This window comes from Pseudophryne corroboree, chromosome 1 (assembly GCF_028390025.1).
Source record: "Pseudophryne corroboree isolate aPseCor3 chromosome 1, aPseCor3.hap2, whole genome shotgun sequence".
Classification (NCBI taxonomy): Eukaryota; Metazoa; Chordata; class Amphibia; order Anura; family Myobatrachidae; genus Pseudophryne; species Pseudophryne corroboree.
This window is the reverse complement of record NC_086444.1, coordinates 1,244,181,741-1,244,208,454: the sequence shown is the minus strand read 5'-3', so window position 1 is coordinate 1,244,208,454 and position 26,714 is coordinate 1,244,181,741. Positions and strand designations below refer to the sequence as shown.

The following is a 26,714-nucleotide window of genomic DNA, read 5'->3' as shown; positions in this document are numbered from 1 at the left end:
TCCTCTAATAATGGAATCTCCCAAGAGAAGTGCAGTCCTTTTTGGAGATTCAATTTTCCTGTTCCATTTCCTGTTCCTATGGTTGGTAGATGTCCCCATATCCTCCTGTTCTGTAGTGCCTCTATTAGTTGTATCTTCCAGCCCTGCAAGAGTAGCATACGAGTTTTGCAGTGTCACCGCTTGCGGGAGGTGTCTGTGTCCCTCTGGAAACCTCTGCCCTTGAGAGCCCACAGTAGTCCAGGCAGAATGTCTTCTGGTGGCTCTCTGAGGCAGTGGAGGCTTCAAAGACACAGACATCCTGCAAATCTCAGCATGCAGTTTTGCTATCTCCTCCTTCAGCAGAGAAAATTGCTCACAGATTGGACAGCAGCTGAGTCTCCACGCTGCCTCTTTCCAAACAAATGCTTTACATCCATTGCACTGCACAAGGCCAAACATTGTATCAGATGTTAATGGTATTGCAAATTTGTGTGTTACTTGGTGTATTTTAAAACTCACCTGTTGCTGTATTCTAACTCACCTGCTGCTGATTTCAAACTCACTTAATAAGCCAAGCCTCACTTTATAATGCACGCCTCTCACAAAGACTAGGGGGAAGGATACAGAGAGATGGAGGGGAGAGAGGAGGAGGTGTAGGAGACTAGGGGGGAAGGATGGAGGGGGAGAGAGGAGGAGGTGTAGGAGACTAGGGGGAAGGATACAGAGGGGAGAGAGGAGGTGGTGTAGGAGACTAGGGGGAAGGATACAGAGAGATGGAGGGGAGAGAGGAGGAGGTGTAGGAGACTAGGGGGGAAGGATATGGAGGGGGAGAGAGGAGAGGAGGAGGTGTAGGAGACTAGGGGGAAGGATACAGAGGGGAGAGAGGAGGTGGTGTAGGAGACTAGGGGGAAGGATACAGAGGGGAGAGAGGAGGAGGTGTAGGAGACTAGGGGGAAGGATACAGAGAGATGGAGGGGAGAGAGGAGGAGGTGTAGGAGACTAGGGGGAAGGATACAGAGAGATGGAGGGGAGAGAGGAGGAGGTGTAGGAGACTAGGGGGAAGGATACAGAGGGATGGAGGAGAGAGGAGGAGGTGTAGGAGACTAGGGGGAAGGATACAGAGAGATGGAGGGGAGAGAGGAGGAGGTGTAGGAGACTAGGGGGAAGGATACAGAGGGATGGAGGAGGTGTGGGAGGATACAAAGGGATGGAGGGGAGAGAGAAAAGAGGTGTAGGAGGCTAGGGGGGAAGGATACAGAGGGATGGAGGAGAGAGAGAAGGAGGTGTAGGAGGCTAGGGGGGAAGGATACAGAGGGATGGAGGGGAGAGAGGAGGAGGTGTAGGAGACTAGGGAGAAGGATACAGAGGGATGGAGGGGAGAGAGGAGGTGGTGTAGGAGACTAGGGGGAAGGATACGGAGGGGGTGAGGGTAAAGTAATGGGGTGGGTGAGGGTAAAGTAAGGGTGATGGGGGGTGAGGGTAAAGTAATGGTAATGGGGGTGAGGGTAAAGTAATGGTAGGGTGAGGGTAAAGTAATGGTAATGGGGGGGGTGAGGGTAAAGTAATGGTAATGGGGGGGGTTAAGTAATGGTAATGGGGGGTGAGGGTAAAGTAATGGTGGGTGAGGGTACAGTAATGGTAATGGGGGGTGAGGGTTAAGTAATGGTAATGAGAGGGTGAGGGTACAGTAATGGTAATGAGGGGGTGAGGGTAAAGTAATGGTAATGAGGGGGTGAGGGTAAAGTAATGGTAATGGGGGGTGAGGGTAAAGTAATGGTGATGGGGGGTGAGGGTAAAGTAATGGGGGGGTGAGGGTAATGGGGTGAGGGAAGAGTAATGGGGTGAGGGTAATGGTAATGGGGGGGTGTGAGGGTAAGGTAATGGTAATGGGGGGGTGAGGGTATGGTAATGGGGGGGTGAGGGTATGGTAATGGGGGGGTGAGGGTATGGTAATGGGGGGTGAGGGTAAGGTAATGGGGTGAGGGTAAGGTAATGGGGTGAGGGAAGAGTAATGGTAATGTGGTGAGGGTAAGGTAATGGTGGGGGGGTGAGGGTATGGTAATGGGGTGAGGGTAAGGTAATGGTAATGGGGGGGTGAGGGTAAGGTAATGGTAATGGGGGGATGGTAATGGGGTGAGGGAAGAGTAATGGTAATGGGGTGAGGGTAAGGTAATAGTAATGAGGAGGTGAGGGTAAAGTAATGGTAATGGGGTGAGGGTAAGGTAATAGTAATGAGGGGGTGAGGGTAAGGTAATAGTAATGGGGGGTGAGGGTAATGGGGTGAGGGAAGAGTAATGGTAATGGGGGGGGGGGTGAGGGTAATGGTAATGGGGTGAGGGAAGAGTAATGGTAATGGGGTGAGTGTAAGGTAATGGGGGGGTGAGGGTAAGGTAATGGTAATGGGGGGGGGTGAGGGTATGGTAATGGGGGGGTGAGGGTAAGGTAATGGTAATGGGGGGGTGAGGGTAATGGTAATGGGGGGATGGTAATGGGGTGAGGGAAGAGTAATGGTTAATGGGGTGAGGGTAAGGTAATGGTAATGGGGGGTGAGGGTAAGGTAATGGTAATGGGGGGGTGAGGGTAAGGTAATGGGGTGAGGGTAAGGTAATGGTAATGGGGGGGGTGAGGGTAAGGTAATGGTAATGGGGGGGGGGGTGGTAATGGGGTGAGGGAAGAGTAATGGTAATGGGGTGAGGGTAAGGTAATAGTAATGAGGGGGTAAGGTAATGGGGTGAGGGTAAGGTAATGGGGGGTGAGGGAAGATAAATGGTAATGGGGGGGGGTGAGGGTAATGGGGTGAGGGAAGAGTAATGGTAATGGGGTGAGGGTAAGGTAATGGTAATGGGGGGGTGTGAGGGTAAGGTAATGGTAATGGGGGGGGGGGGTGAGGGTATGGTAATGGGGGGGTGAGGGTATGGTAATGGGGGGTGAGGGTAAGGTAATGGGGTGAGGGTAAGGTAATGGGGGGATGGTAATGGGGTGAGGGAAGAGTAATGGTAATGTGGTGAGGGTAAGGTAATGGTGGGGGGGTGAGGGTATGGTAATGGGGTGAGGGTAAGGTAATGGTAATGGGGGGGTGAGGGTAAGGTAATGGTAATGGGGGGATGGTAATGGGGTGAGGGAAGAGTAATGGTAATGGGGTGAGGGTAAGGTAATAGTAATGAGGGGGTGAGGGTAAAGTAATGGTAATGGGGTGAGGGTAAGGTAATGGGGGGTGAGGGAAGAGTAATGGTAATGGGGTGAGGGTAAGATAATGGTAATGGGGGTGAGGGAGATGGTAATGGGGTGAGGGAAGAGTAATGGTAATGGGGTGAGGGTAAGGTAATGGTAATGGGGAGGTGAGGGTAAGGTAATGGTAATGGGGGGTGAGGGTAATGGTAATGGGGTGAGGGTAAGGTAATGGTAATGGGGGGGGGGGGGGTGAGGGTAAGGTAATGGTAATGGGGGGGTGAGGGTAATGGGGTGAGGGAAGAGTAATGGTAATGGGGGTGAGGGTAAGGTAATGGTAATGGGGGGTGATGGTAAAGTAATGGTAATGGGGTGAGGGTAAGGTAATGGTAATGGGGGGGTGAGGGTAAGATAATGGTAATGGGGGGTGAGGGTAATGGTAATGTGGTGAGGGAAGAGTAATGGTAATGGGGTGAGGGTAAGGTAATGGTAATGGGGGGTGAGGGTACAGTAATGGTAATGGGGGGGTGAGTGTAATGGTAATGTGGTGAGGGTAAAGTAATGGTAATGGGGGGTGAGGGTAAGGTAATGGTAATGGGGGTGTGAGGGTAAGGTAATGGTAATGGGGGGTTGAGGGTAATGGTAATGGGGTGAGGGAAGAGTAATGGTAATGGGGTGAGGGTAAGGTAATGGTAATGGGAGGTGAGGGTACAGTAATGGTAATGTGAGGGTAAAGTAATGGTAATGGGGGTGAGGGTAAGGTAATGGTGGGGTGAGGGTAAGGTAATGGTAATGGGGGGGTGAGTGAGGTTATAAAAGCAATGGTAAATCAGACAGGACTTTTACATGTGTGTAGGTAGAATTGCATTGTTGCAGCTGTGCATAGAAAACTAAATACAGATAAAAACGTGTATTGATAACAAATAAAAGGAGCATTTTGGGTAATGATTCACTTGTACTGCGTCAGTCTAAGCGGACCCTTGGAGGTTTCTGTAAATTGGGGCAGACCTGTATATCAGCGAGCCACCCGGAGTACATGTGTGTGCGTAGATCAGCGAGCCACCCGGAGTACATGTGTGTGTGTGTGTAGATCAGCGAGCCACCCGGAGTACATGTGTGTGTGTAGATCAGCGAGCCACCCGGAGTACATGTGTGTGTGTGTGTGTGTAGATCAGCGAGCCACCCGGAGTACATGTGTGTGTGTAGATCAGCGAGCCACCCGGAGTACATGTGTGTGCGTATATCAGCGAGCCACCCGGAGTACATGTGTGTGCGTATATCAGCGAGTCACCCGGAGTACATGTGTGTGTGTGTGCGTATATCAGCGAGCCACCCGGAGTACATGTGTGTGTGTGCGTATATCAGCGAGCCACCCGGAGTACGTGTGTGTGTGCATCTATCAGCGAGCCACCCGGAGTACATGTGTGTGTGTGTGTATATCAGCGAGCCACCCGGAGTACATGTGTGTGCGTATATCAGCGAGCCACCCGGAGTACATGTGTGTGTGTGTATATCAGCGAGCCACCCGGAGTACATGTGTGTGTATATCAGCGAGCCACCCGGAGTACATGTGTGTGTGTGCGTATATCAGCGAGCCACCCGGAGTACATGTGTGTGTGTGTGTATATCAGCGAGCCACACGGAGTACATGTGTGTGCGTATATCAGCGAGCCACCCGGAGTACATGTGTGTGCGTATATCAGCGAGCCACACGGAGTACATGTGTGTGTGTGTGTGTGTGTGTGTGTGTGTGTGTGTGTGTGTGTATATCAGCGAGCCACACGGAGAACATGTGTGTGTTTATATCAGCGAGCCACCCGGAGTACATGTGTGTGTGCGTATATCAGCGAGCCACACGGAGTACATGTGTGTGTGTGTATATCAGCGAGCCACCCGGAGTACGTGTGTGTGTGTGTATATCAGCGAGCCACCCGGAGTACATGTGTGTGCGTATATCAGCGAGCCACCCGGAGAACATGTGTGTGTGTGTATATCAGCGATCCACCCGGAGAACATGTGTGTGTGTATATCAGCGAGTCACCCGGAGTACATGTGTGTGCGTATATCAGCGAGCCACCCGGAGTACATGTGTGTGCGTATATCAGCGAGCCACACGGAGTACATGTGTGTGTGTGTATATCAGCGAGCCACACGGAGAACATGTGTGTGTTTATATCAGCGAGCCACCCGGAGTACGTGTGTGTGTGTGTGTGTGTGTGTGTAGATCAGCGAGCCACCCGGAGTACATGTGTGTGTGCGTATATCAGCGAGCCACCCGGAGTACATGTGTGTGCGTATATCAGCGAGCCACCCGGAGTACATGTGTGTGTGTGTATATCAGCGAGCCACCCGGAGTACATGTGTGTGCGTATATCAGCGAGCCACCCGGAGTACGTGTGTGTGTGTGTGTGTGTGTGTGTGTGTGTGTGTGTGTGTAGATCAGCGAGCCACCTGGAGTACGTGTGTGTGTGTGTGTGTGTGTGTGTGTGTAGATCAGCGAGCCACCCGGAGTACATGTGTGTGTGCGTATATCAGCGAGCCACCCGGAGTACATGTGTGTACGTATATCAGCGAGCCACCCGGAGTACATGTGTGTGTGTGTGTATATCAGCGAGCCACCCGGAGTACATGTGTGTGCGTATATCAGCGAGCCACCCGGAGTACATGTGTGTGCGTATATCAGCGAGCCACACGGAGTACATGTGTGTGCGTATATCAGCGAGCCACCCGGAGTACATGTGTGTGTGTGCGTATATCAGCGAGCCACACGGAGTACATGTGTGTGTGTGTGTATATCAGCGAGCCACACGGAGAACGTGTGTGTGTGTGTGTATATCAGCGAGCCACCCGGAGTACATGTGTGTGCGTATATCAGCGAGCCACCCGGAGTACATGTGTGTGTGTATATCAGCGAGCCACCCGGAGTACATGTGTGTGCGTATATCAGCGAGCCACCCGGAGTACATGTGTGTGCGTATATCAGCGAGCCACCCGGAGTACATGTGTGTGCGTATATCAGCGAGCCACCCGGAGTACATGTGTGTGCGTATATCAGCGATCCACCCGGAGTACATGTGTGTGCGTATATCAGCGATCCACCCGGAGTACATGTGTGTGTGTGTGTGTGTGTGTGTAGATCAGCGAGCCACCCGGAGTACATGTGTGTGCGTATATCAGCGAGCCACCCGGAGTACATGTGTGTGCGTACATCAGCGAGCCACCCGGAGTACATGTGTGTGCGTATATCAGCGAGCCACCCGGAGTACATGTGTGTGCGTATATCAGCGAGCCACCCGGAGTACATGTGTGTGTGCGTATATCAGCGAGCCACCCGGAGTACATGTGTGTGCGTATATCAGCGAGCCACCCGGAGTACATGTGTGTGTGTGTGTGTGTGTGTGTGTAGATCAGCGAGCCACCCGGAGTACATGTGTGTGTGTGTAGATCAGCGAGCCACCCGGAGTACATGTGTGTGCGTATATCAGCGAGCCACCCGGAGTACATGTGTGTGCGTATATCAGCGATCCACCCGGAGTACATGTGTGTGTGTGTGTAGATCAGCGAGCCACCCGGAGTACATGTGTGTGCGTATATCAGCGAGCCACCCGGAGTACATGTGTGTGTGTAGATCAGCGAGCCACCCGGAGTACATGTGTGTGCGTATATCAGCGAGCCATCCGGAGTACATGTGTGTGTATATCAGCGAGCCACCCGGAGTACATGTGTGTGCGTATATCAGCGAGCCACCCGGAGTACGTGTGTGTGTATATCAGCGAGCCACCCGGAGTACATGTGTGTGTGTGTGTATATCAGCGAGCCACCCGGAGTACATGTGTGTGCGTATATCAGCGAGCCACCCGGAGTACATGTGTGTGCGTATATCAGCGAGCCACCCGGAGTACATGTGTGTGCGTATATCAGCGATCCACCCGGAGTACATGTGTGTGTGTGTGTGTGTAGATCAGCGAGCCACCCGGAGTACATGTGTGTGCGTATATCAGCGAGCCACCCGGATTACATGTGTGTGTGTAGATCAGCGAGCCACCCGGAGTACATGTGTGTGCGTATATCAGCGAGCCATCCGGAGTACATGTGTGTGTGTGTGTGTGTGTATCAGCGAGCCATCCGGAGTACATGTGTGTGTGTATATCAGCGAGCCACCCGGAGTACATGTGTGTGCGTATATCAGCGAGCCACCCGGAGTACGTGTGTGTGTATATCAGCGAGCCACCCGGAGTACATGTGTGTGTGTGTGTGTGTGTGTGTATATCAGCGAGCCACCCGGAGTACATGTGTGTGCGTATATCAGCGAGCCACCCGGAGTACATGTGTGTGCGTATATCAGCGAGCCACCCGGAGAACATGTGTGTGCGTATATCAGCGAGCCACCCGGAGTACATGTGTGTGCGTATATCAGCGAGCCATCCGGAGTACATGTGTGTGTGTGTATATCAGCGAGCCACCCGGAGTACATGTGTGTGCGTATATCAGCGAGCCACCCGGAGTACATGTGTGTTTGTGTATATCAGCGAGCCACCCGGAGTACATGTGTGTGTGCGTATATCAGCGAGCCACACGGAGTACATGTGTGTGCGTATATCAGCGAGCCACCCGGAGTACATGTGTGTGTGCGTATATCAGCGAGCCACCCGGAGTACATGTGTGTGTGCGTATATCAGCGAGCCACACGGAGTACATGTGTGTGTGTGTGTGTGTATATCAGCGAGCCACACGGAGAACATGTGTGTGTGTGTGTATATCAGCGAGCCACACGGAGAACGTGTGTGTGTATATCAGCGAGCCACCCGGAGTACATGTGTGTGTGTGTGTATATCAGCGAGCCACCCGGAGTACATGTGTGTGTGTGTGTATATCAGCGAGCCACCCGGAGTACATGTGTGTGCGTATATCAGCGATCCACCCGGAGTACATGTGTGTGTGTGTGTAGATCAGCGAGCCACCTGGAGTACATGTGTGTGCGTATATCAGCGAGCCACCCGGAGTACATGTGTGTTTGTGTATATCAGCGAGCCACCCGGAGTACATGTGTGTGTGCGTATATCAGCGAGCCACACGGAGTACATGTGTGTGCGTATATCAGCGAGCCACCCGGAGTACATGTGTGTGTGTGTATATCAGCGAGCCACACGGAGAACATGTGTGTGTGTGTGTGTGTATATCAGCGAGCCACACGGAGAACGTGTGTGTGTATATCAGCGAGCCACCCGGAGTACATGTGTGTGCGTATATCAGCGAGCCACCCGGAGTACATGTGTGTGCGTATATCAGCGATCCACCCGGAGTACATGTGTGTGTAGATCAGCGAGCCACCCGGAGTACATGTGTGTGCGTATATCAGCGAGCCACCCGGAGTACATGTGTGTGCGTATATCAGCGATCCACCCGGAGTACACGTGTGTGTGTGTGTGTAGATCAGCGAGCCACCCGGAGTACATGTGTGTGCGTATATCAGCGAGCCACCCGGAGTACATGTGTGTGTGTATATCAGCGAGCCACCCGGAGTACATGTGTGTGTGTGTGTAGATCAGCGAGCCACCCGGAGTACATGTGTGTGTGTGTATATCAGCGATCAACACGGAGAACGTGTGTGTGTGTGTGTGTGTGTGTGTGTGTGTGTGTAGATCAGCGAGCCACCCGGAGTACATGTGTGTGCGTAGATCAGCGAGCCACCCGGAGTACATGTGTGTGCGTAGATCAGCGAGCCACCCGGAGTACGTGTGTGTGTGTGTGTGTGTGTGTGTGTGTGTGTGTGTAGATCAGCGAGCCACCCGGAGTACATGTGTGTGTGTGTGTGTGTGTGTGTAGATCAGCGAGCCACCCGGAGTACATGTGTGCGTATATCAGCGAGTCACACGGAGAACATGTGTGTGTAGATCAGCGAGCCACCCGGAGTACATGTGTGTGTGTGTGTGTAGATCAGCGAGCCACCCGGAGTACGTGTGTGTGCGTAGATCAGCGAGCCACCCGGAGTACATGTGTGTGTGTAGATCAGCGATCCACCCGGAGTAAGTGTGTGTGCGTATATCAGCGAGTCACACGGAGAACATGTGTGCGCGTATATCAGCGAGCCACCCGGAGTACATGTGTGTGCGTAGATCAGCGAGTCACACGGAGTGCATGTGTGTGTGTGCGTAGATCAGCGAGTCACCCGGAGTACGTGTGTGTGTGTGTGTGTAGATCAGCGAGTCACACGGAGAACATGTGTGTGCGTAGATCAGCGAGTCACCCGGAGTACATGTGTGTGCGTATATCAGCGAGTCACACGGAGAACATGTGTGTGCGTATATCAGCGAGTCACACGGAGAACATGTGTGTGCGTATATCAGCGAGTCACACGGAGAACATGTGTGTGCATATATCAGCGAGTCAGACGGAGTACATGTGTGTGCGTAGATCAGCGATCCACCCAGAGTACATGTGTGTGTGTGTAGATCAGCGATCCACCCGGAGTACATGTGTGTGCGTATATCAGCGAGTCACACGGAGTACATGTGTGTGCGTATATCAGCGAGCCACCCGGAGTACATGTGTGTGCGTATATCAGCGATCCACCCGGAGTACATGTGTGTGTGTGTGTGTGTGTGTGTGTGTAGATCAGCGAGCCACCCGGAGTACATGTGTGTGCGTATATCAGCAAGCCACCCGGAGTACATGTGTGTGCGTATATCAGCGATCCACCCGGAGTACATGTGTGTGTGTAGATCAGCGAGCCACCCGGAGTACATGTGTGTGCGTATATCAGCGAGCCACCCGGAGTACATGTGTGTGTGTGTATATCAGCGAGCCACCCGGAGTACGTGTGTGTGTGTGTGTGTGTGTGTGTGTAGATCAGCGAGCCACCCGGAGTACATGTGTGTGTGTGTGTATATCAGCGATCAACACGGAGAACGTGTGTGTGTGTGTGTGTGTGTAGATCAGCGAGCCACCCGGAGTACATGTGTGTGCGTAGATCAGCGAGCCACCCGGAGTACATGTGTGTGCGTAGATCAGCGAGCCACCCGGAGTACGTGTGTGTGTGTGTAGATCAGCGAGCCACCCGGAGTACATGTGTGTGTGTATATCAGCGAGCCACCCGGAGTACATGTGTGTGCGTAGATCAGCGAGCCACCCGGAGTACATGTGTGTGCGTAGATCAGCGAGCCACCCGGAGTACGTGTGTGTGTGTAGATCAGCGAGCCACCCGGAGTACATGTGTGTGCGTATATCAGCGAGTCACACGGAGAACATGTGTGTGTAGATCAGCGAGCCACCCGGAGAACATGTGTGTGTGTGTGTGTGTATATCAGCGAGCCACCCGGAGTACATGTGTGTGTGCGTATATCAGCGAGCCACCCGGAGTACATGTGTGTGTGCGTATATCAGCGAGCCACACGGAGTACATGTGTGTGCGTATATCAGCGAGCCACCCGGAGTACATGTGTGTGTGCGTATATCAGCGAGCCACACGGAGTTCGTGTGTGTGTGTGTATATCAGCGAGCCACACGGAGAACATGTGTGTGCGTATATCAGCGAGCCACCCGGAGTACATGTGTGTGTGTATATCAGCGAGCCACCCGGAGTACATGTGTGTGCGTATATCAGCGAGCCACCCGGAGTACGTGTGTGTGTATATCAGCGAGCCACCCGGAGTACATGTGTGTGCGTATATCAGCGAGCCACCCGGAGTACATGTGTGTTTGTGTATATCAGCGAGCCACCCGGAGTACATGTGTGTTTGTGTATATCAGCGAGCCACCCGGAGTACATGTGTGTGCGTATATCAGCGAGCCACCCGGAGTACGTGTGTGTGTGTATATCAGCGAGCCACCCGGAGTACATGTGTGTGCGTATATCAGCGAGCCACCCGGAGTACATGTGTGTTTGTGTATATCAGCGAGCCACCCGGAGTACATGTGTGTTTGTGTATATCAGCGAGCCACCCGGAGTACATGTGTGTGCGTATATCAGCGAGCCACCCGGAGTACATGTGTGTGTGCTTATATCAGCGAGCCACACGGAGTACATGTGTGTGTGTGTGTGTGTGTGTGTATATCAGCGAGCCACACGGAGAACATGTGTGTGTGTGTGTGTGTATATCAGCGAGCCACACGGAGAACATGTGTGTGTGTATATCAGCGAGCCACCCGGAGTACATGTGTGTGTGTATATCAGCGAGCCACCCGGAGTACATGTGTGTGCGTATATCAGCGAGCCACCCGGAGTACATGTGTGTGCGTATATCAGCGAGCCACCCGGAGTACATGTGTGTGCGTATATCAGCGATCCACCCGGAGTACATGTGTGTGTGTGTGTGTGTGTGTGTGTAGATCAGCGAGCCACCCGGAGTACATGTGTGTGCGTATATCAGCGAGCCACCCGGAGTACATGTGTGTGCGTATATCAGCGATCCACCCGGAGTACATGTGTGTGCGTAGATCAGCGAGCCACCCGGAGTACATGTGTGTGCGTATATCAGCGAGCCACCCGGAGTACATGTGTGTGTGTGTAGATCAGCGAGCCACCCGGAGTACATGTGTGTGCGTATATCAGCGAGCCACCCGGAGTACATGTGTGTGTGTGTGTGTGTGGATCAGCGAGCCACCCGGAGTACATGTGTGTGTGTGTATATCAGCGATCAACACGGAGAACGTGTGTGTGTGTGTGTGTGTGTGTGTGTAGATCAGCGAGCCACCCGGAGTACATGTGTGTGCGTAGATCAGCGAGCCACCCGGAGTACATGTGTGTGCGTAGATCAGCGAGCCACCCGGAGTACATGTGTGTGCGTAGATCAGCGAGCCACCCGGAGTACGTGTGTGTGTGTGTAGATCAGCGAACCACCCGGAGTACATGTGTGTGTGTGTGTGTAGATCAGCGAGCCACCCGGAGTACATGTGTGTGCGTATATCAGCGAGTCACACGGAGAACATGTGTGTGTAGATCAGCGAGCCACCCGGAGTACGTGTGTGTGCGTAGATCAGCGAGCCACCCGGAGTACATGTGTGTGTGTGTGTGTAGATCAGCGAGCCACCCGGAGTACGTGTGTGTGCGTATATCAGCGAGTCACACGGAGAACATGTGTGTGCGTATATCAGCGAGCCACCCGGAGTACATGTGTGTGTGTGTGTAGATCAGCGAGCCACCCGGAGTACGTGTGTGTGCGTATATCAGCGAGTCACACGGAGAACATGTGTGTGCGTATATCAGCGAGCCACCCGGAGTACATGTGTGTGCGTAGATCAGCGAGTCACACGGAGTGCATGTGTGTGTGTGCGTAGATCAGCGAGTCACCCGGAGTACGTGTGTGTGTGTGTGTGTGTAGATCAGCGAGTCACACGGAGAACATGTGTGTGCGTAGATCAGCGAGTCACCCGGAGTACATGTGTGTGCGTATATTAGCGAGTCACACGGAGAACATGTGTGTGCGTATATCAGCGAGTCACACGGAGAACATGTGTGTGCGTATATCAGCGAGTCACACGGAGAACATGTGTGTGCGTATATCAGCGAGCCACCCGGAGTACATGTGTGTTTGTGTATATCAGCGAGCCACCCGGAGTACATGTGTGTTTGTGTATATCAGCGAGCCACCCGGAGTACATGTGTGTGCGTATATCAGCGAGCCACCCGGAGTACATGTGTGTGTGCTTATATCAGCGAGCCACACGGAGTACATGTGTGTGTGTGTGTGTGTATATCAGCGAGCCACACGGAGAACATGTGTGTGTGTGTGTATATCAGCGAGCCACACGGAGAACATGTGTGTGTGTATATCAGCGAGCCACCCGGAGTACATGTGTGTGTGTATATCAGCGAGCCACCCGGAGTACATGTGTGTGCGTATATCAGCGAGCCACCCGGAGTACATGTGTGTGCGTATATCAGCGAGCCACCCGGAGTACATGTGTGTGCGTATATCAGCGATCCACCCGGAGTACATGTGTGTGTGTGTGTGTGTGTGTAGATCAGCGAGCCACCCGGAGTACATGTGTGTGCGTATATCAGCGAGCCACCCGGAGTACATGTGTGTGCGTATATCAGCGATCCACCCGGAGTACATGTGTGTGCGTAGATCAGCGAGCCACCCGGAGTACATGTGTGTGCGTATATCAGCGAGCCACCCGGAGTACATGTGTGTGTGTGTAGATCAGCGAGCCACCCGGAGTACATGTGTGTGCGTATATCAGCGAGCCACCCGGAGTACATGTGTGTGTGTGTGTGTGGATCAGCGAGCCACCCGGAGTACATGTGTGTGTGTGTATATCAGCGATCAACACGGAGAACGTGTGTGTGTGTGTGTGTGTGTGTGTGTGTAGATCAGCGAGCCACCCGGAGTACATGTGTGTGTGTGTGTGTGGATCAGCGAGCCACCCGGAGTACATGTGTGTGTGTGTGTATATCAGCGATCAACACGGAGAACGTGTGTGTGTGTGTGTGTGTGTGTGTAGATCAGCGAGCCACCCGGAGTACATGTGTGTGCGTAGATCAGCGAGCCACCCGGAGTACATGTGTGTGCGTAGATCAGCGAGCCACCCGGAGTACATGTGTGTGCGTAGATCAGCGAGCCACCCGGAGTACGTGTGTGTGTGTGTAGATCAGCGAACCACCCGGAGTACATGTGTGTGTGTGTGTGTAGATCAGCGAGCCACCCGGAGTACATGTGTGTGCGTATATCAGCGAGTCACACGGAGAACATGTGTGTGTAGATCAGCGAGCCACCCGGAGTACGTGTGTGTGCGTAGATCAGCGAGCCACCCGGAGTACATGTGTGTGTGTGTGTGTGTAGATCAGCGAGCCACCCGGAGTACGTGTGTGTGCGTATATCAGCGAGTCACACGGAGAACATGTGTGTGCGTATATCAGCGAGCCACCCGGAGTACATGTGTGTGTGTGTGTAGATCAGCGAGCCACCCGGAGTACGTGTGTGTGCGTATATCAGCGAGTCACACGGAGAACATGTGTGTGCGTATATCAGCGAGCCACCCGGAGTACATGTGTGTGCGTAGATCAGCGAGTCACACGGAGTGCATGTGTGTGTGTGCGTAGATCAGCGAGTCACCCGGAGTACGTGTGTGTGTGTGTAGATCAGCGAGTCACACGGAGAACATGTGTGTGCGTAGATCAGCGAGTCACCCGGAGTACATGTGTGTGCGTATATTAGCGAGTCACACGGAGAACATGTGTGTGCGTATATCAGCGAGTCACACGGAGAACATGTGTGTGCGTATATCAGCGAGTCAGACGGAGTACATGTGTGTGCGTAGATCAGCGATCCACCCGGAGTACATGTGTGTGTGTGTGTGTGTGTGTGTGTGTAGATCAGCGATCCACCCGGAGTACATGTGTGTGCGTATATCAGCGAGTCACACGGAGTACATGTGTGTGCGTATATCAGCGAGCCACCCGGAGTACATGTGTGTGCGTATATCAGCGAGCCACCCGGAGTACATGTGTGTGCGTATATCAGCGAGCCACCCGGAGTACATGTGTGTGCGTATATCAGCGAGCCACCCGGAGTACATGTGTGTGCGTATATCAGCGAGCCACCCGGAGTACATGTGTGTGCGTATATCAGCGATCCACCCGGAGTACATGTGTGTGCGTATATATCAGCGAGCCACGCGCAGTACATGTGTGCGTATATATCAGCGAGCCACGCGCAGTACATGCGTGTGCGTATATATCTGCGAGCCACGCGCAGTACATGCGTGTGCGTATATATCAGCGAGCCACGCGCAGTACATGCGTGTGCGTATATATCAGCGAGCCACGCGCAGTACATGCGTGTGCGTATATATCAGCGAGCCACGCGCAGTACATGCGTGTGCGTATATATCAGCGAGCCACGCGCAGTACATGCGTGTGCGTATATATCAGCGAGCCACGCGCAGTACATGCGTGTGCGTATATATCAGCGAGCCACGCGCAGTACATGCGTGTGCGTATATATCAGCGAGCCACGCGCAGTACATGCGTGTGCGTATATATCAGCGAGCCACGCGCAGTACATGCGCGTGCGTATATATCAGCGAGCCACGCGCAGTACATGCGCGTGCGTATATATCAGCGAGCCACGCGCAGTACATGCGTGTGCGTATATATCAGCGAGCCACGCGCAGTACATGCGTGTGCGTATATATCAGTGAGCCACGCGCAGTACATGTGTGTGCGTAGACATCAGCGAGCCACGCGGAGTACATGTGTGTGCGTAGACCGGCAAGTCACACTGAGTACATGCGTGTGCGTAGATCAGCGAGCCACGCGGAGTACGTGTGTGTAGATCAGCGAGCCACGCGGAGTACACGTGTGTGTGTGTGTGTGTGTGTGTAGATCAGCGAGCCACGCGGAGTACATGTGTGCGTATATATCAGCGAGCCACCCGGAGTACATGTGTGTGTGTGTGTGTGTGTGTGTGTAGATCAGCGAGCCACCCGGAGTACATGTGTGTGCGTATATCAGCGAGTCACCCGGAGTACATGTGTGTGCGTAGATCAGCGAGTCACCCGGAGTACATGTGTGTGTGTGTGTGTGTGTGTGGATCAGCGAGTCACACGGAGAACATGTGTGTGCGTAGATCAGCGAGTCACCCGGAGTACATGTGTGTGCGTATATCAGCGAGTCACACGGAGAACATGTGTGTGCGTATATCAGCGAGCCACCCGGAGTACATGTGTGTGTGTGTGTGTAGATCAGCGATCCACCCGGAGTACATGTGTGTGTGTGTGTGTATATCAGCGAGTCACACGGAGAACATGTGTGTGCGCGTAGATCAGCGAGCCACCCAGAGTACATGTGTGTGCGTATATCAGCGAGTCACACGGAGAACATGTGTGTGCATATATCGGCGATCCACCCGGAGTATGTGTGTGCGTAGATTAGCGAGCCACCCGGAGTACATGTGTGTGTGCGTAGATCAGCGAGTCACACGGAGAACATGTGTGTGCGTATATCAGCGAGCCACCCGGAGTACATGTGTGTGCGTATATCAGCGAGTCACACGGAGAACGTGTGTGTGTGTGTGTGTGTGTAGATCAGCGAGTCACACGGAGAACATGTGTGCGTATATCAGCGATCCACCCGGAGTACATGTGTGTGTGCGTAGATCAGCGAGCCACCCGGAGTACATGTGTGTGCGTAGATCAGCGAGCCACCCGGAGTACATGTGTGTGCGTATATCAGCGAGTCACATGGAGAACATGTGTGTGCGTATATCAGCGAGTCACACGGAGAACATGTGTGTGCGTAGATCAGCGAGTCACCCGGAGTACATGTGTGCGCGTATATCAGCGATCCACCCGGAGTACATGTGTGTGCGTAGATCAGCGAGCCACCCGGAGTACATGTGTGTGCGTAGATCAGCGAGCCACCCGGACTACATGTGTGTGTGTGTGTGTGTGTAGATCAGCGAGCCACCCGGAGTACATGTGTGTGTGTGTATATCAGCGATCCACCCGGAGTACATGTGTGTGTGCGTAGATCAGCGAGCCACCCGGAGTACATGTGTGTGTGCGTAGATCAGCGAGCCACCCGGAGTACATGTGTGTGCGTAGATCAGCGAGCCACCCGGAGTACATGTGTGTGCGTAGATCAGCGAGCCACCCGGAGTACATGTGTGTGCGTAGATCAGCGAGCCACCCGGAGTACATGTGTGTGCGTATATCAGCGAGTCACACGGAGAACATGTGTGTGCGTATATCAGCGAGTCACACGGAGAACATGTGTGTGTGTGTGTGTGTGTGTGTGTAGATCAGCGAGTCACACGGAGTACATGTGTGTGCGTAGATCAGCGAGCCAACCGGAGTACATGTGTGCGTAGATCAGCGAGCCACACGGAGTACATGTGTGTGCGTAGATCAGCGAGCCACCCGGAGTACATGTGTGTGCGTAGATCAGCGAGCCACCCGGAGTACATGTGTGTGTGTGTGTGTGCGTAGATCAGCGAGTCACACGGAGTGCATGTGTGTGCGTAGATCAGCGAGCCACCCGGAGTACATGTGTGTGTGTGTGTGTGTAGATCAGCGAGCCACCCGGAGTACATGTGTGTGTGTGCGTAGATCAGCGAGTCACACGGAGAACATGTGTGTGCGTATATCAGCGAGCCACCCGGAGTACATGTGTGTGCGTATATCAGCGAGTCACACGGAGAACATGTGTGTGCGTATATCAGCGATCCACCCGGAGTACATGTGTGTGCGTAGATCAGCGATCCACCCGGAGTACATGTGTGTGCGTAGATCAGCGAGCCACCCGGAGTACATGTGTGTGTGTAGATCAGCGAGCCACCCGGAGTACATGTGTGTGCGTATATCAGCGATCCACCCGGAGTACATGTGTGTGTGTGTATATCAGCGAGTCACACGGAGAACGTGTGTGTGTGCGTAGATCAGCGAGCCACCCGGAGTACATGTGTGTGTGCGTAGATCAGCGAGCCACCCGGAGTACATGTGTGTGCGTAGATCAGCGAGCCACCCGGAGTACATGTGTGTGTGCGTAGATCAGCGAGCCACCCGGAGTACATGTGTGTGCGTAGATCAGCGAGTCACCCGGAGTACATGTGTGTGTGTGTAGATCAGCGAGCCACCCGGAGAACATGTGTGTGCGCGTATATATCAGCGAGCCTCACGGAGTACACGTGTGTGTGTGTAGATCAGCGAGCCACGCGGAGTACGTGTGTGTGTAGATCAGCGAGCCACGCGGAGTACATGTGTGTGCGTATATATCAGCGGAGTACACTTGTGTGTGTAGATCAGTGAGCTACGGGGAGTACATGTGTGTGACCCCTGACCCAGAATTCTCTCTCTCTCAGTTCCACAATGCCAAGCAGCTGGAGGATTGGTGTCTGCACTATATCTGCACCAACTACAACGCGGTGTGCCGGAAGTTTCCGCGTGAGATGAAGTACATGTCACCAGGTGAGTGTAGCGCATATGTATATGCTAGATTTGGCGGAGCTGGCTGAGACGGTTTCCTCTAGCAACCAGAGGGGCGGTCCCTCCGGCACAGAGGGGAAAGATAATAGCGTGGTACCCAGTCAGATTGTGGTGGTAGGGGAGTCTGTTATCAGGAGGACAGACCGGATCTACTCCCGGGTGCTCGGGTACGGCACATTGCGGACTGGGTAGATAGATTGTTGGGAGGGGCTGGGAAAGATCCGGCGGTCTTGGTGCATGCTGGCACCAATGACAAAGTTAGTGGTAGGTGGGATGTCCTTAAGACAGATTACGGGGATCTAGGTCGCAAACTCAAGGCAAGGACGTCTAGTGTAATATTCTCCGAAATATTACCGGTGCCACGCGCTAGCCCAGGCAGACAGAGGGAGATTAGGGAGTTAAATGTGTGGCTTAGGGATTGGTGCAGGAAAGAGGGGTTCGTGTTCCTGGAACACTGGGCGGACTTCTCAGTCAGGCGCCATCTTCTTTTATCGTGATGGTTTGCGCCTGAATGAGGAGGGGGCAGCGGTGCTGGGGGGGGGGGAAGAATGGTTAGAAGGTTGGAGGAGATTTTAAACTAGGTTCCTGGGGGGAAGGGAATAGTAAGATTTAATGGCAAGATCAGCAAGAACAGTATTGAGAGGTGTATTTAGTATAATAGGGGTGGGGAAGAGAAAATCAGGCAATAATGGTAAAACAAGAGCCATTTAAACAAGAACACGGTTTCAGCAAATAAGCATAAACAAAAGGTAACAACTAAAGTGTATGCTAACAAATGCAAGAAGCCTATCGGGTAAAATGGGGGAATTAGAAATTATTGCGTTAAAAGACCAATATGATATTATAGTTATTACGGAGACGTGGTGGGATATATTCTGTTCAGAAGAGATGGGGCTAACAAAAAAAAAAAGGAGGAGGGGTATGTCTTTATATTAAACCATTCTTAAAACCATACCTAAAGGAGGTGATCTAAGAGGGAACGGAAGATAACCTGGAGGCACTGTGGGTTGAAGGGATCAGGAACTATAAAGCTAATATTAGGTACATGCTACAAACCGCCTGACATTGGTGTGACTGACGAGATTCAACTATTGCAGCAAATTGAAAAAGCAGCAGGATTGGGGGAAGTCTTAATCATTGGGGATTTCAACTGACATAAATTGGAACAATGTATCATGTGTTACAGCTAAGGGAAAAAGGTTCTTAAATATGTTAAGTGACCGCTATTTGTCTCAATTAATCGTGGAACCTACTAGAAACAGTACAATACTGGACCTAGTACTAACTAATAATGTGGAGATAATATCCAATACTAAAGTAGGGGAGACATTGGGTAACATCGATCACAATATGGTCACATTCAATATTGGTTTTCAGAAACACCACTATAAGGGTTCAACAGATACTTTTAACTTCAGAAAAGCAAGTTTCGACAGTCTCAAACAAGCAAAGAAGGGCATTGACTGATTCTTTGTTCCATGGTAAGAACACCGCTGAAATGTGGGATGCCTTTAAACAGTTGCTTGATGACTATACTTGTAAATTCATTCCCATGAGTAGCAAACACAAAAGTTCAAAATACAAACAGATGTGGCTTAATAAGAAGGTTAAGGAAGAAATGGATAAAAAGAGGCAAGCTTTCAAAGCTTTTAAACCAAATGGGGAGGTGAGGTCATTCCACTACTACAAGGACTGTAACAAGAAATGTAAAAAAGAAATCAGAGCGGCTAACATAGAAAACAAATAGTAATTAGCTAAGGAGCGTAAAACTAACCCAAAAAAGTTTAAGTATATGAACAGCAAAAGGTTCAAAAGGGAGAGCATCGGACCAATAAAAGGAGAATTGGGAGTATTGACAAATGTTGACAAACTAAAAGAAATATTAAACGATTTATTTTCATCCGTGTTTACTAGAGAGTAACAGATGTTAGAAGAAACGACTAACATAAGTAATGATAACGTACCGTTGCTTAGCACTTGTTTGAGGGAGGAAGTAGTACGTGAGCGACTAAACAAAATTAAGATGAATAAATCACCGGGTCCAGATGGACTTTGCCCAAGAATTCTTATGGAGCTTCACTCAGAATTAGCAAGGCCTCTGTATTTGATTTTTTTACAATTCCATTGGACTGGCGAATAGCAGAGGTAACGCCTATATTTAAAAAGGGAAGCAAAACTCATCCTGGTAACTATAGACCAATTAGTTTAACATCAGTAGTGGGAAACATTTTGGAGGGAGTATTAAAGGATAGCATACAGGAGTATTTGGATACATCCAATGTCATTACTAGGAACCAGCATGGTTTTGTGAGGGACAGGTCATGCCAAACTAAATTAGCTTCTACGTAAAAGTGAGCGATAATCTTGACCGGGGAAATGCAGTGGATGTGGTCTATTTAGATTTTGCAAAAGCCTTCGACACAGTGCATCACATGAGACTTATTCTCAAACTAAAAGAGCTCAGCGTAGGAAATACCATTTGTACTTGGGTAAGTAATTGGCTGGGGAACAGCAAGTAGTGGTTAATGGGATGTTCTCCAACTGGGCCACAGTATTCAGCGGAATACCACAAGGGTCAGTACTCGGGCCTCTACTGTTCAATATATTTATTAATGACCTATAAATAGGCCTGAAGAGCACGGTATCAATTGTTGCAGATATTAAACTATGTAGAGTCGTTAACTCAGACAAGGATTCAGAGTCACTACAGAACGACCTATTTAAACTGGAACTTTGGGCATCTAAATGGAGAAGTATTTATTAACAGTTTCTTATATAGCGCAGCATATTCCGTTGCGCTTTACAATTAGAACAACAGTAATAGAACAAAACTGGGTAAAAACAGACAGAGGTAGGAAGGCCCTGCTCGCAAGCTTACACTCTATAGGGAAATAGGCATAGATACACAAGGATAGATGCTACCTATTGCATAATGGTCCACCAGATTGCTAGGTTCTTAATGGGTTGTATGATGATACCCCACAAAGTTATCCAAGTGTCAGGAGGGTGTGAGACTAAAGAAAGACAAGATATGTGATGTTATGAATATTCTACAGAGGATGTAACTGGATAGGGAAGCAGTGAAGGTTATGTGGGTGGGTCTGGAATTTGATAGGCTTGTCTGAAGAGGTGAGTTTTCAGGGAACATTTAAAGGTTTGGAGACTAGAGGCGAGTCTTACTGTGCGTGGGAGGGCATTCCACAGAGTGGGTGAAGCCCGGCTAAAGTCCTGTAATTTTGAGTGTGAACAAGTAATGCGTGTGGATGAGAGACGTAGATCTTGTGCAGAGCGGAGAGGTCGGGTAGGGAGATATTTTGAGATGAGTGAAGAGATATATGTTGGTGCAGTTTGGTTAATAGCCTTGTATGTGAGTAAAAGTATTTTATATTTAATACGGTAGAATACCGGTAACCAATGGAGGGACTGACAGAGCGGATCTGCAGACGATGAACGTCTGGCAAGGAAGATTAGTCTCGCAGCTGCATTCAAAATGGATTGTAGTGGTGAGAGCCTATGTTTGGGAAGACCGGTCAGGAGACTATTGCAATAATCAATGCGGGAGATAATGAGAGCATGGATTAGAGTTTTTGCTGTGTCTTGTGTAAGATAAGGGCGTATTTTGGATATGTTTCTTAGATGTATGTAACATGATCTTGAGACAGATTGAATGTGGGTAACAAAGGACAGTTCAGAGTCAAGAATGACACCTAGGCAGCGAGCTTGTGGGGTAGGGGTGATTGCAGAGTTCTCAACAGTGATAGAGATATCAGGTTGCAAACTACTATTGGCCGGTGGAAATATAATTAATTCTGTTTTGGAAATATTAAGTTTGAGGTGGCGAGATGTCATCCAAGATGAGATGGCAGAAAGGCATTCAGTGACTCGGCCCAATACAGATGGTGACAAATCAGGGGAGGATAGGTAGATTTGAGTATCATCCGCATACAGATGGTACTGAAATCCGAAAGAGTTGATTAGTTTGCCAAGAGATGTGGTATAGATAGAGAAAAGCAGAGGACCTAGGACTGAGCCTTGCGGTACTCCAACTGAGAGAGGTAGCGAAGGAGAGGTGGAATCAGAGAAACGAACACTGAAGGAGCGATTAGATAGGTAGGATGAGAACCAAGAAAGGGCTGTGTCCTGAATACCTAGGGATTGTAGTGTTTGTATGAGAAGAGTGGTCAACAGTGTCAAAAGCAGCAGAGAGATCAAGGAGAATAAGGAGAGAGAAATGTCCTTTAGATTTAGCAGTGACCAAATCATTCACTACCTTAGTCAGTGCTGTCTCTGTGGAGTGTTGGGCACGAAATCCTGACTGAAGTGGGTCCAGTAGGCTGTGTGAGTTAAGAGAAGTAGATTTAATATAGATAAATGTAAAGTCATGCACCTCGGAACTAAAAATAACCATGCATCCTACAAATTAAATGGAGAGATTTTAGGAGAAACTGTTTTAGGAAAAGATCTGGTGGTGCACATTGATTATAAATGTAACCGTCTACAATGTCAGATTGCAGCAACAAAAGCAAATAAGGTTTTAGCCTGCATAAAACGGGGAATTGAGACAAGGGATGAAAGTGTAATCATACCATTATATAAATCACTGGTACGGCCACTACTTGAATATTGTGTACAATTTTGGGCACCACAAAATTAAAAAAGATATCTTTGAGCTAGCAAGGGTACAGAGACGAGGAAAGGCTTACCATCTTAAATATGTTCTCACTGGATAAAAGGCGTCTAAGAGGAGACATTATCAATATATATAAATACATAAAGGGACAATACATGGAGCCGTCAGGCGATTTGTTTATTAGGAGCCCCATACAAAAGACATGCGGACACTCTCTGAGGTTAGAAGAGAAAAACTGTAATACCCAACGAAGGAGAGGGTTCTTCACAGTAAGGGTCTGGAATACCCTGCCAGAGAAGGTAGTAATGGCAGACTCAGTAATTGAGTTTAAAAATGGGTTGGATACATTTCTAACTGATAGATATCCAGGGATAAAACATTTAAAAAGACTGTATTAAGCTACTATGGTATACTCTTGTTACATTCATAACAGCAGAGGATCAAAACAAAGGAGGAACTCTGTAATCCCATCTGACCAGACCCCTCCATACACGTAACACCCATCTCTGTAATCCCATCTGACCGTCCCCTCCGTACATGTAACACCCATCTCTATAATCCCATCTGACTACCCCTCCGTACACGTGTCGCCCATCTCTATAATCCCATCTAACTACCCCTCCGTACACGCAACACCCATCTCTGTAATCCCATCTGACCGTCCCCTCCGTACACGCAACACCCATCTCTGTAATCCCATCTGACCGTCCCCTCCGTACACGAGCCACCCATCTCTGTAATCCCATCTGACCGTCCCCTCCGTACACGAGCCACCCACCGCTGTAATCCCATCTGACCGTCCCCTCCGTACACGAGCCACCCACCTCTGTAATCCCATCTAACTACCCCTCCATACACGTAACACCCACCTCCTGTAATCCCATCTGACCATCCCCTCCATACACGTGTCGCCCATCTCTGAAATCCCATCTGACCGTCCCCTCCGTACACGTGTCACCCATCTCTGTAATCCCATCTGACTACCCCTCCGTACACGTAACACCCATCTCTGTAATCCCATCTGACTACCCCTCCGTACACGTAACACCCATCTCTGTAATCCCATCTGACTACCCCTCCGTACACGTAACACCCATCTCTGAAATCCCATCTGACCTTCCCCTCCATACACGTAACACCCATCTCTGAAATCCCATCTGACCATTCCCTCCGTACACGTAACACCCATCTCTGAAATCCCATCTGACCATCCCCTCCGTACACGTAACACCCACCTCTGTAATCCCATCTGACCATCCCCTCCATACACGTAACACCCACCTCTGAAATCCCATCTGACCATCCCCTCCATACACGTAACACCCATCTCTGAAATCCCATCTGACCATCCCCTCCATACACGTAACACCCATCTCTGAAATCCCATCTGACCATCCCCTCCATACACGTAACACCCATCTCTGAAATCCCATCTGACCATCCCCTCCATACACGTAACACCCATCTCTGAAATCCCATCTGACCATCCCCTCCATACACGTAACACCCATCTCTGAAATCCCATCTGACCATCCCCTCCATACACGTAACACCCATCTCTGAAATCCCATCTGACCTACCCCTCCGTACACGTGTCGCCCATCTCTGAAATCCCATCTGACCTACCCCTCCGTACACGTGTCGCCCATCTCTGTAATCCCATCTGACCTACCCCTCCGTACACGTGTCGCCCATCTCTGAAATCCCATCTGACCTACCCCTCCGTACACGTGTCGCCCATCTCTGAAATCCCATCTGACCTACCCCTCCGTACACGTGTCGCCCATCTCTGTAATCCCATCTGACCTACCCCTCCGTACACGTGTCGCCCATCTCTGTAATCCCATCTGACCTACCCCTCCGTACACGTGTCGCCCATCTCTGTAATCCCATCTGACTACCCCTCCGTACACGTAACACCCATCTCTGTATTCCCATCTGACCATCCCCTCCGTACACGTGTCGCCCATCTCTGTAATCCCATCTGACCAGACCCCTCCGTACACGTGCCGCCCATCTCTGTAATCCCATCTGACCGTCCCCTCCGTACATAGTAACATAGTGAGGTTGGAAAAGACCAGTTGTCCATCGAGTTCCTCCTTTGTTTTGATCCTCTGCTGTTATGAATGTAACCAGAGTATACGATAGTAGCTTAATACAGTCTTTTTAAATGTTTTATCCCTGGATATCTATCAGTTAGAAATGTATCCAACCCATTTTTAAACTCAATTACGGTCAGATGGGATTACAGAGATGGGTGTTACGTGTATGGAGGGGTCTGGTCAAATGGGATTACAGAGATGGGTGTTGCGTGTATGGAGGGGTAGTCAGATGGGATTACATAGATGGGTGTTATGTGTATGGAGGGGTCTGGTCAGATGGGATTACAGAGATGGGCGGCACGTGTATGGAGGGGTCTGGTCAAATGGGATTACAGAGATGGGCGACACATGTATGGAGGGGTAGTCAGATGGGATTACAGAGATGGGCGACACGTGTACGGAGGGGTCTGGTCAGATGGGATTACAGAGATGGGCGACACGTGTATGGAGGGGTCTGGTCAGATGGGATTACATAGATGGGTGTTACGTGTATGGAGGGGTCTGGTCAAATGGGATTACAGAGATGGGCGACACGTGTATGGAGGGGATGGTCAGATGGGATTACAGAGATGGGCGACACGTGTACTGAGGGGTAGTCAGATGGGATTACAGAGATGGGTGTCACGTGTATGGAGGGGTCTGGTCAGATGGGTTTACAGAGATGGGCGACACGTGTATGGAGGGGTAGTCAGATGGGTTTACAGAGATGGGCGACACGTGTACGTAGGGGCAGGTCAGATGGGATTACAGAGATGGGCGACACGTGTACGGAGGGGTAGTCAAATGGGATTACAGAGATGGGTGTTATGTGTACGTAGGGGCAGATCAGATGGGATTACAGAGATGGGCGACACGTGTATGGAGGGGTCTGGTCAAATGGGATTACAGAGATGGGCGACACGTGTATGGAGGGGATGGTCAAATGGGATTACAGAGATGGGCATCACGTGTACGGAGGGGTAGTCAGATGGGATTACAGAGATGGGTGTTGCTTGTACGTAGGGGCAGGTCAGATGGGTTTACAGAGATGGGCGACACGTGTACGTAGGAGCAGGTCAGATGGGATTACAGAGATGGGCGACACGTGTATGGAGGGGTAGTCAGATGGGATTACAGAGATGGGTGTTGCGTGTACGGAGGGTTAGTCAGATGGGATTACAGAGATGGGTGTCACGTGTATGGAGGGGTCTGGTCAGATGGGTTTACAGAGATGGGCGACACGTGTATGGAGGGGTAGTCAGATGGGATTACAGAGATGGGCGACACATGTACGGAGGGGTAGTCAGATGGGATTACAGAGATGGGCGACACGTGTATGGAGGGGATGGTCAGATGGGATTACAGAGATGGGTGTTACGTGTACGGAGGGGTCTGGTCAGATGGGATTACAGAGATGGGCGACACGTGTATGGAGGGGTAGTCAAATGGGATTACAGAGATGGGTGTTACGTGTACGGAGCGGTAGTCAGATGGGTTTACAGAGATGGGTGTTACGTGTATGGAGGGGTCTGGTCAGATGGGATTACAGAGATGGGCGACACGTGTATGGAGGGGATGGTCAAATGGGATTACAGAGATGGGCGACACGTGTACGGAGGGGTAGTCAGATGGGATTACAGAGATGGGTGTTGCGTGTATGGAGGGTTAGTCAGATGGGATTACAGAGATGGGTGTTGCGTGTATGGAGGGTTAGTCAGATGGGATTACAGAGATGGGTGTTACATGTACGGAGGGGTCTGGTCAGATGGGATTACAGAGATGGGCGACACGTGTATGGAGGGGTAGTCAGATGGGATTACAGAGATGGGTGTTACGTGTACGTAGGGGCAGGTCGGATGGGATTACAGAGATGGGTGACACGTGTACGGAGGGGTAGTCAGATGGGATTACAGAGATGGGCGACACGT

General features: G+C 50.9%; 1 protein-coding gene across 1 annotated transcript in view; it reads left to right on the top strand.

The window, feature by feature from the left end:
- Positions 1 to 26,714, top strand: part of LOC134931824 (rho-related BTB domain-containing protein 2-like) — a 121,740-nt gene that overhangs the window by 82,324 nt on the left and 12,702 nt on the right. Inside the window, exon 9 of the mRNA XM_063925574.1 lies at positions 17,952 to 18,057. Coding sequence (XP_063781644.1) covers positions 17,952 to 18,057 — 106 coding nt within the window. The remainder of the gene's footprint in view (positions 1 to 17,951; positions 18,058 to 26,714) is intronic.